The sequence below is a fragment of the Cygnus olor genome, chromosome 7 (genome assembly GCF_009769625.2).
Source record: "Cygnus olor isolate bCygOlo1 chromosome 7, bCygOlo1.pri.v2, whole genome shotgun sequence".
Classification (NCBI taxonomy): domain Eukaryota; kingdom Metazoa; phylum Chordata; class Aves; order Anseriformes; family Anatidae; genus Cygnus; species Cygnus olor.
This window is the reverse complement of record NC_049175.1, coordinates 36886356-36896872: the sequence shown is the minus strand read 5'-3', so window position 1 is coordinate 36896872 and position 10517 is coordinate 36886356. Positions and strand designations below refer to the sequence as shown.

Below are 10517 nucleotides of genomic sequence, written 5' to 3'. Positions count from 1 at the left end.
ACGGGCCTGGCCGGGCCAGGACAAAACGGGCCGGGCCGGGTCCGTGCCTTGCCCGCCCCGCCGTGTCCGCCCCCACGGGCGCCCCGCGCCCCCCGCCCGCCTCCCGCCCGCGCAGCGCAGGGGGGGCGCTTGCGCACTGCTGCGCTCCGCGCACCGCCGTGCCCCACAGAGCCTCGGCGAGGCTGCGGCGGGTAAGTCGTGTATTAAAGCGCGCCCAGCACACACACACTCCTCCGCCGGTCCCCTCCTCAATAAACACTGCCCTCCGCGCGGGGCAAAGCTCTCCCCGGCCCAATTAGCCGCCAAAGGTAAGCGCCCGTCCGCGGGTCCCGCTCCCGAGGCCTCCCTGGCTGCGCGCCCCTGCGCGGGGGGACGGGGGGGGAGCGGCGGGGGCGGCGGGGCGCCCGCTTACCTGGCCCGGGCCGCGCGCCCCCGCGGCCGGCTGCGCGCCCCTGCGCGCCCCTGCGCGCCCGCCCGGCCCCGGCCTGGCCGCGGCGCCGCTCGCTCCCGGCCGTGGGCTGCGCGGCCGGGGCTGCGCTGCGCGGCGCTGCGCGGCTCTGCGCGGGGTCTCGGCGGCGCGCCCGAGCCTCCGGGGCTTTTTCCGCCGCCGAGCACGACCGCGGAGAGCCGGGCGCTGCCGGAGCCGCCCCGCCGAGGTGCCCGCGCTAAAACGCAGGAAGCAATTAAAACTCCTCCTTTCGGATTAACAACCCCAAATTGATCGGTCTGTCAGGAGTGCCGCTGATTTATGAAAGGTGCTTATTTCCTCGCTATGGAGAATTTTATGTTCTCTAGGTGAAACCGAGTTCACCCAGCTCCGGAGTAGATTGATGTTTTAATAAAAATAAATAAAGGGAAAAAGCTAGCCTGGTCTTTGGGGACATCAACTCTCAAATCGCGGCGTCGGACTAACAAATCAAACCGCGTTATCTTTGCGCTTCCCGGCTTTTAATCGAACGTCTAAAACTTGCGGGCGGCGCCGCGCCCCTTCCTAGCGGCGAAGTTTGAAGGCGCTGCCGAAAAGTTGGCGCTGCAGCCGGCCGGGGCCGCCGGGAGCCGGGGCCGGCGGGCGGGGAGCGTCCTGTAGATGGCACACCGTCCCCACGCTAGAGCCGCGGCCGCCTCCTCTGCGCCGAGAGGGGAAGCCGGCGAGAGGGAGAGGCGGCGAGCTCGGCACTTGTTGTTCGCCCGCAGCAGCGCTCGGGGACGCCGCCGGCCCCCGGCCCCGGGGCGCGGAGCTCGGCGGCCGCGGGCTGCGGGGGGGTGCGGGGGGATGCGGGGCGCTGCGGGGCGCTGCGGGGGCCGGGGGGAGATGCTGGAGCCGCAGCGGCCCCGCGGGGACCCGGCCGGGCCGAGGCGGCGGGGCCGGGCAGCAGCCGAGCGCCCGGCACGTTTGTCTTTGCCATGTAAATTTCAGCGGGACAAATCGCTTATTAATAGTCTGGGAGAGAAGGCGGTTTCCTTCTTTCTTCTTTTCTTTCTCTGTTTTTATTTCTGCATGGCCCCCAGCTATGCTCCGGGCAGCCTCGCCGCCCAGCAGTTTTCCCTTCATTTCGATATCCTAAAGAAAATGCAAATCACCGCGCTGCGGCCTTTTTAAAAAGTTAAATTAGCAACGGCTTTAAGTGACTCCATTAGCATGGAAAACACACAAACGTTCGATGTGGGAATAGCCTCCTTTCCGAGCGCCGCTCGCCCGGCTCCGCGCACCGAGCGGGGCTGCGGCCGGCGGGGCGCCCGGCTCGGGAGGCGGCGGAGCAGCGGGGGCGCGGCGCTCGCTCCCCGAGGAGCTGGGACCGGCCGCGGCTGCGGAGCGGCCCTCGGGGCCAGGAGGGCTTCGCCGGCCCGCGGCCGCCCGGGGAGACGGCCGGGCAGCGGCCGGCGGCGGGGCGGGCGGCGGGGACCGTTCCCCGGTGCGCGGTGCCGGTGCCCGGCGCCGGTGCCCGGTCCCCGGTGCCCGCAGCCGCTCGTCCCCGGCCGTGCGGCGGCCCCGCGGGTGCCGGGTGGGCGCTGCCGGCTGCCCACGGAGCCCAAAGTTTGGCCCGGGCAGCGGCCGCCGCGCAGCGCGGCCCGGCCGCGGGGCTCCCGCCGCCTCCCGGGGCCGGGGCGCGTCCTGCGGGGCCGGAGCCCCGACCCCAGCCCCGGCCCCGACCCCGGCCCCGACCCCGATCCCGGCCCCGGGCCGCGCCGTGCGGTGGCATCCGGAGCTCCCGAATCCCCGCAGGGCAGAGCGTCGGGGAGAGCAAGCCCCGAGCAGGAAAGAGTTAAGGTTTATATTATTCAGTAGAGGTCTTGTTAGGATGTAATCTGCATTTTCTAACTACTGCGTAATAAAAAGTGAGAAGTTTTGAGACACCTTTCTTGATTATACCTTTGGCGATACTTTAGGTTTTACATTTAATTTGCATTTTGTTCTTAGTGAATATTGAAGTCTTGAGTGGAGGATTGAATTTTATTAGGACATCTGGACTGACAATATCAAATCAGACACCAACGTCCCAAAGCATGCTAAAATTTCAGAGTTAATTAGAACGAAGTGTGTTTAATTAAAGCCAATTATAATATCTGAAATTATCTGATCGATCCTTGTTTGTTCAGTCGGACTCACTTCGGATGGTGCCGGCGGCGCGCAGGACCCGGCCGGCCGCAGCTCCCCGCGGCCCCGCTCCGCACCCGCTCCGCACCCGCTCCGCACCCCGCGCTGCGCCCGGAGCGGGGCCGGCCGGGGGGGCCTGGCCGCGGGCGGGCACGGCCGAAGTTGGAGCGGTTTTGGTTGAGGGGCAAATTCCCGGTTTAACAACGGCGGGGGCGCGGAGGGGGAAAACGCGCCCGGAGCCGCGCGGGGCCGGGCTGGGGAACGCACCGCGGCCCGACGGGGGCCCTGCGCTGCGCCCCCTCCCCGCGCAGCCCGGCCCCGGGGCGCGCAGGGCTGCGGGAAGGGCGCAGGAGAGGCGCCGAGGGGCCGCGGGGCTGCCCCGAGGCCTGCGCGGCTCCTGCGCGGTTCCTGCGCGGCCCCTGCGCGCCAGCCCCCTGCGGCCTCGGGGCCGGGGCGGGGGGAGCGGTGCGCCCCGCCGGGGGCTGCGCGGGGTGCGGAGCGGGGCTCCCGGCCTCCCCTCGGGAGGCTGCGCATCCCGGCCTCGCGAGCGGAGGCCCGCCCGACGGCCTCCCCGGGGCGCGCAGCCCAGAGCCCGGCCGGGCCCCGCTGGGGGGGAAGCGGGGGGCTGCGGGGCGCCCGCCCGGGGCAGGACCGAAAGCGGCCCACGCCGGGGAACCCGCACCGGGAGGCCGGCGGGGGAGGCCGGGCGCCGAGAGGCCCCAGCCCTGCGGGAGGCTGCGCGGGTGCGGGCCGCTGCGCGGGGCCTCCCAGCCTCCTTCCCCCCTGCCTCCGCCCCGCCGCTTTGCCCTCGGCGGGCGCTGGGGGCCCGTCGGGGCGGGGGGTCCCGGCGTGCCCAGGGCACCGGGCGCAGCGGGGCCGCGCGGGGAGCGCGCAGCGGGGACCGGGGAGCCCCCGGCGCCGCGCCCCCGCGGTAACTGCGCCTCGCCCCTCGCCTCGAGGCCGGGAGGTGCCCGTCCAGCGGCGGAGCCGAGTTGCCTGGGCATCCGGCGCTCTGCCGAAAATACCCGAAAACGCGAATTTATCACTGCTCCGGAGCACAGGAAACAAGAGTTAGCGGAGATTTGTTTCGCTTCAATCGGGCATAAATTACACCTCCTGGAACCGAGCACGTTAATGATGAAGGCGCCTTCGAACAATAAAACTGAAATACGCGCGCCGCAAGCGCGCACCGGGCCGGCAGGGCCCCCCCGGCCCCCGGGGCTGCCCCCGGCCCGCGGCACCGAGAGCGGCCCGGCCCGGCCCGGTCCTGCCCAGGGGTGCGGAGCGGTGCGGGGAGGTGCGGGGAGGTGCGGGGAGGTGCGGGGAGCCCCCACGGGCCGGGCGGCAGCGCCCTGCCAGGGAAGGCCGGGCTCCAAGTTGCGTGATTTAAACCATCGAAACGCGGCGTTTTCTTTCAGGGGGAAAAATGTGAAATGATTAAGATAATAGTCCCGAGAGGATTGTCCCGAGGAGGGAAAAAAAAATAATAATAATAAAGTTTAGGAGAATCCTATAACAGCTGTGGAAATGAGGCTATCAATTTTAATCTGCGCGATCCATGTACAGTGTGTGATTATGTGTTATTATGCCGTGCGGTGCGGGAGGAGGCAGGGATGCGAGGCGTGATTTATCGCGGCCGTGCGGGGCTCTCCCTCCCCTCCCGGGCCGCGGCAGGCGGTGCCCGGCAGCGCCGGGGCGCCCGGGGCGCGGAGGCCGGGGAGCGGCGGCTCTCGGCGGGGCTGCGCCGGGGGACAGCTGGGCTGCGGCCATCTGACCGGCTCCGCCGTGACATCTGGGAGCCCACTGGTGTGTGGCACGCGAATCGCTTGATGTCGCTATTTAAATGCAAATTTGCGGGGGGATCACTGAAGCCTCACCCCGTAAATTCACACAAAAGGGAGACTTGGCGCGGCGCGCCGGAGGAGGAGGAGGAGGAGGAGGAGGAGGAGAGGAGGAGGAGGAGAGGAGGAGGAGGAGGAGGAGGAGGAGGAGGGCCGCGGAGCCGGGAGGGCTCGGGCCGCCCCCGGCAGCCGCTCACACCCCCTGCCCGCCCGGCGCTGGGCCGCGACCGGGGCCCCGCTGCCCGCCGCCTGCTCCGCGCAAGGTGCTCGGGGCGAGGCCGGCCTCCCCGCCCCGGCCTCCCCGGCCCGGCCTCCCCGGCCCGGCCTCCCCGGCCCCCCGGCCTCCGCTCCGCTTCGCCTTGCCGCAAAACCGCCGGGGAGGTCCCGGGTCGGAGGGGCGGCCCCGGGCCGGGCCCCGCCGCCGTTCGGGCTGCGGGAGGCAGCGGCGGGGCCCGGCCTCCGCTCGTTGGCCTCCCCTCGGCGGCCTCCCCCCTGCCTCGCCGGGCTGGGGAGAACTTGCGCCGGTGCGGAGGGGGGAGGCTGCTCCCAGCAATGCCCGCCTGGAGACGGTGCGGGGCGAGCACGGAGCCATCCCGAGCGAGTTTCTTCTTCCTGCGCGGGGCTCGCAGCGAGCCGTGGAGTGACACACACACACACACACACACACACACACACACACAAAAAAAAAAAAAAAAAAAAAAAGATAAAGTTGGTGAATGATAAAGACCGTATTTTCCACGCTTTGGGTGCAGGACCAGATGATCTAGAAAATGAGCTGAAATAGATTCAGCCTCAGAGCCTGTTGTGAAGAGCAGCTGATTCCCCTATTTCTGGCCAGATGGCTTCTGAACACAGATTTGCATTCATTTTCGCTTAATATCGTCCAAAATAGTGGGGCAGCTGCATTTGTTGTCAAAAAGGTTTAAAACTCCCTTTCTTTCTGGGGCAGGATCGTTACCTTATGTGATGGGCTTATGGAACTTTTTTTTTTCCCCTCTTTAGTCAACAGTATCAGATTTAAAAGGATTTGTTTTAAAACCTCCTAATTTGGTAATCAGATTTAAATCGCCTCGGCGCGTGTAATCTGAATTAAAGCTACTGTAAATGATTTTAGGCATTACGCTTTCGTTAGCGCGGGGAAGGACCAACTTCGGCTTTGTTCGGTGCGTTTTCGGAAACGCGTCACAATCGGAGCGGGGCCGGCCGCTTTCGCCTCGGTTTTGGGAGCGCTCGTTCCGCGTATCGGGGCGGCGGCGGCCGCGGCCCCCGTGAGCAGCCCCCGGGCGGCGGGGCTGGAAGCGCCCCGGCACCGCTCCCGGTGCGAACTTGGCTTGGCTCCGTCCCTCCGCCGTGCCCCCGGCGCGTCCTGGGCAATCTGTTCGCCTGCAACTCCACAGCTCCGGGCTGATTATGAATCCGGGAATTTTCTTTTAATTTCTCATGAATAGTTTCCATACACTTTGATTTAAGGTTATTAACATTCTATAGACAGTGGCATCTTTAATATGTGGCGATCGCTTCTAAAGACTAATCTCATTACCCTCAAATAGTCATAAAATATGATTTTATTATACTTACGTATTTAATTAGACGGCCAGCAATGTAATGGATTTTGAGATCGGGTAGAGCAACAGCTTTGATAATTCACTTATCTTTGGCAATAGTCATTAACCCCCAACACCAGCAAAATAGATTGCTTTCTAACACATCTTTTTTTCTCGCCCCTTGGAGGAAGGATCGGGGGTCTCCTGATAACACAAATCGGACTTCGATTTTCACCGATTAATTAAAATATTAACGTACGGACCCTGGCAAGTCCAAAAAAAAAAGGGGGGGGGAAAAAAAAAGGGAAGTCCTGACCCGGACCGGGCGGAAAAAGCTCGCCACCCAGGGCGGTGCCGGGCTGCGGCCGCCGGGCATATGCACACATATATACACACGTATACACACGCATGCACACACATATAGACACTCACACACACACACACACACACGCGTGCCCGCGCACACGGGGCCGTGGGCAGGAGCCAGGGGGGAGGCTCGGGGCATGGCCGGCCGCGGCGTGGACGCGCGCACGTGTGCGTGTATATGTGTGCGTGTGCGTGTATATGTGTGTGTGTGCGTGTATATGTGTGCGTGTGCAGCTGTGTGTGTACATGTGTGTGGGGGTGTGCTACCGTGTGTGTGCACGTGTGCGTACATCTCAGTGTGTGTCCATATGTATTTCCGTGCAACCGTGTGCGTGCATCTGCGTACATCTGTGTGCGTGTGCACATCTGTGCGTGCACATCTGTGCGTGGATCCGTGTGCGAGTGCCCATCTGTGCACGCGTGTCCCCCTGTGTCTGGGCGGGGGTCCAGCTGCGGGCGACCCCCGGGGGCTGCGCCGGGCCCCCTTTGTCCACCGCGACCCCCGGGCCCCGTCCCGCTGCCCCCCGACGGCCTTGCCCTGCCCTGCCCTGCCCTGCCCTGCCCCGCCCCGCCCCGTCCCGGCTTGGCCCGTCGGGGGGCGGCCCCTCCCGCCGCAGGTGCCTGGGCGCCCCCCGGCGGGGTCCGGCTGCGCCCCCCGGCGCCGAGCCGCGCCGAGCCGCGCCGAGCCCGCACCTCCAGCCCCTCTCGGAGAGCCGTGCTGCCGGGGACAGCCCGGGGGACAGCCCGGGGACGGCCGCGCGCGCGCCCCCCGCTCCCGCTCCCGCTCCCCCCCCCGCAGCGGGGCCGCGCCGTGCCGAGCCGTGCCGAGCCGAGCCGGGCCGTGCCGTGCCGGGCCATATATGGCGCTGGCCCCGCCCCCCGCGTCACGCTGACAGCGCGGCTCCCGCGGCGGGGCCCGGCTCCCGGGAAGGGCGCTCCTGGGGGAGGGAGGGCCGGGCTCCGCGCCGCCGTCCATTCCGCGAGACGCCACGGGCCCGCGCCCCGCTCTCCCGTGCCCGGGAACACCTCCGCGGCGGTCGTTTTTTTGCGTTTATTTGTCTTTTGGAGCGGGAGAAGCCTCGCCAGAAGTGGTCGATTCAGCAGTGTCCCGAAGCTTTTTTTTTTTTTGACGCCGTTTCACTAGGATGACACCGCGCTGAGCGCGCCTGCAAACAACAACACAAATATTTATTCTTTCGAAAAAAAAAAAAAAAAAAGCCTCGCAGTGTCGCCGGCCGTAGTTACACTTTTTCCTTCTTTTTTTTTTTTCCTTTTTTTCTTTTTTTTCTTTTTTCCTTTTTTTTTTTTTTTTTTCACCCACCAAGCTGGAACGCCATCCAACTCGCTGCACAGAAGTACTCAGTAAATTGTTTATGTCGTGCCAATACAGGACAGCCTGAAGAAGGAAGCGAGACTCGAACTGGGCTTTTCTCCTGCCGCTCACAGGGAGTAAAGTCATCTCTTGTATTCCAGTCGCCAAGGAGAGGGAGAGCGAGCGAGCGAGCGAGCGAGAAAATCCAGCGGCAACCAACCCGCCCCGCATCTGACATTTCCCTCAGCTTGAACCCCTTTTGGCTCGGAGCTGGTCTCGCCCCAATCTGTTTTAATGTTTGGGATTCAGGAAAATATACCAAGAGGCGGGACGACCATGAAAGAAGAGCCGCTGGGCAGCGGGATGAACCCGGTCCGCTCGTGGATGCATACCGCCGGGGTAGTGGATGCTAACACGGCCGCCCAGAGGTACGTCCCCCCCCGCTCCCCCGGCCCGGCACGGCCCGGCCCGGCCCGGCCGGCCCCGGCGCCGCTCCGCAGCCGCCCTCGCCCCGGCTCCGCAGCCCCGCGGCCGCCCCTTCCCCGCGCCCCTTCCCCGCCGCCCGGCCGCTCTCACCCGCGCCTTGTCTTGTTTTCTCCCGCAGCGGCGTGGGGCTGGCTCGGGCGCATTTCGAGAAACAGCCGCCTTCCAATCTCAGAAAATCCAATTTTTTCCACTTCGTCTTAGCTCTGTACGACAGGCAGGGGCAGCCAGTGGAGATTGAGAGAACAGCTTTTGTGGACTTTGTGGAGAAAGAGAAAGTAAGTCCGTCTCTCTTCCTTTTCTGTCCCCCCCCCGCTCGCGCTGTAATCGCCCGGAGATGATTTTCGCTTCGAGTTAAGCCCGGCCGGCTCGGACGGGACTCCAGGGGCACCACGTGCGGGCCCCGCTAGCGCGGCGCCGCCCGGCCGCCGGCACCGGCACCGGACCCGGGGGGCGTGCGGGGACCGGGCCGGGCCGCCGGGCGGGCGGGGATGCGGCTGGAGGTGCGGGGCTCGGGACATCAGCAGCGCCCCGCAAAGGGGCTGCGGGCTCGGGGCTGCCCAGCGCGGTGCTGAGCCGCTGCAGGGCCGAGCGGGCTGCTGGGCAGGAGAAGGCGAGCGCTGATTTTTCGTGCTAAATGTAATTATTTCTCGTTGCTTGCAGGAGCCAAACAATGAGAAAACTAACAATGGGATTCATTATAAACTTCAGTTATTGTATAGCAACGGTAAGTTGGCCTCCCCCCGCTCCGCACGGCCGCGTGCCCCCGGGAGAGCGGGGCTCGCTGCTCCGGGGCCTTCCCCGGGACGCTGGCGGTGGGCGAGGGAACCGCGGGGCGCACGGCAGGAAAACAAACCGGGGCCGATCGATAAGTCGATGGTACTTCACATGATTAACCGGCCGGCCTTCGAGTGGAAAGTAAAAAAGGGGATCGATCGGCGCTCGGGCAGAGCGGCACTTTGCGGGGACTCGGGGCGAATTAGCGGTAATCACCGCGCCGGGGCACGGCGGGCTCCGCGCCCCGGCCCACGCGTGGGGCTCCGTGGGCAGGCTCGGCCCCGGCCCCCTCCCCTTTCTCCCCCCGTTTCTTTTTATTCTTTTTATTTTTTTTTACTGGCCGGCAGCGCCCCGCGGGCCGCAGCGGGGTGGCCGGCCCGGCGCTCTCGGGGTGGCTCCGGGGTGGCGAGCGGCTAACGGGGGTCTCTGCTTGCCCGCAGGAGTCCGGACGGAGCAGGACCTCTACGTTCGCCTCATCGACTCCATGACCAAACAGGTGAGAAAGTTTCTTCTCTCCTCGTTGCTCGCCCCCCCCCCCGCGCCTTGTCCCCTCGGCCGGGAGCGCCCCGGGAGCGCGGCCACCTGCGCGGGGCGGTCGGGCCGGGGATGCTCCGTGTCGGGGCTGCGGGCAGCGTCTGCATCGTGAAGCAGCGTGCGTAGCATTGGTACAACGGCACGAGAACAGGCGTTGGGTCTAATTCATTTAGCGAGGGGTAGAGGAAGGAAAAAGCCCCATCGAGTTGCTGGGATTTATTTTTCGGCGCACTCTTGTCCCCCTGTAACTTTTTTTGTTGGCGATGTTTTCCCTCGGTGAGCGAAGGGCAGTCCTCGTGCCAGGCGCTCGGAAGCTGGCCGCGATCAGTCCTTTTCTTTTATAATGCGGTGATCTAGTGACGCGAGACGTTTATTTGGATTTAAAAGTTAAATGTGCTGAGGTGAAAAGTCAGCTTGTTCTCCTCTAGTCCATATTCACCTCTCAGCCCCCCATCTCCATAATTCAAACTCCATGCTCCAGGGGTCACCCAAACCCGTCCATTTCCCTGAGATCAGCTTCTGTTTCTTCCTCAAACCTCTGTCATACCTTGTAAATAACATAATTACAAGCAGTTCCTTATTAAATTATTTAACCTGTCTTGGTCAACTTTTCCGATGATAACTACATGTTATCAGCATTGCACCTCAGCAATTAAAGACAGAAAGCTCCTTGCTGCCTTTGGATTTAATCAACTTTCTATTATTTTTTTTCGGAGAGACATTTCGAGATTTTTTATTTTTTTTTTTTTTTGGGGGGGAGGGGTGGGGGGGAAGGAGGAGGTGAGAACGGGGCATAATTTACAGTGCTCTGGAAATCAGATACCAGAGATGGAAATTAAAACCATTCCACCGAGCCGCCGTTTTTAACACCCCCGGCGTGTTTTCTCGCTGCCGGCCGAGGCTAGCCTGCGGAATGCCTCCTGCTAACTTTCCGGGCCCCGGGCAGGCAGAGCCGAGACCTTGTCCCAGCGCCACCGGCACCGGGAGCGGCACCGGGAGGACCGGAGCCGGGCCGGGGGCTCGGCGCAGGCGGCCCGGCACGGCCGCGCTCCCCGCCCCGCCGC

General features: G+C 64.6%; 1 protein-coding gene and 1 long non-coding RNA gene across 2 annotated transcripts in view; one reads left to right on the top strand and one right to left on the bottom strand.

Annotated features, from left to right (window-relative positions):
- Positions 1–7383: 7383 nt before the first annotated feature.
- On the bottom strand, positions 7384–8372 carry LOC121072890. Its single transcript, XR_005821432.1, has 2 exons — positions 8236–8372; positions 7384–7513 (listed from the first exon to the last, which is right to left on the bottom strand). It is a non-coding gene; the product is annotated as an uncharacterized LOC121072890 (long non-coding RNA).
- The window catches only part of EBF3 (EBF transcription factor 3), a 119612-nt gene continuing 116605 nt past the window's right edge, over positions 7511–10517 (top strand). The window contains 4 exon segments of the mRNA XM_040563091.1: positions 7511–8087; positions 8264–8420; positions 8806–8869; positions 9360–9415. Of these exon segments, the coding sequence (XP_040419025.1) occupies positions 7954–8087; positions 8264–8420; positions 8806–8869; positions 9360–9415 (411 nt within the window). The 5' untranslated portion in view covers positions 7511–7953.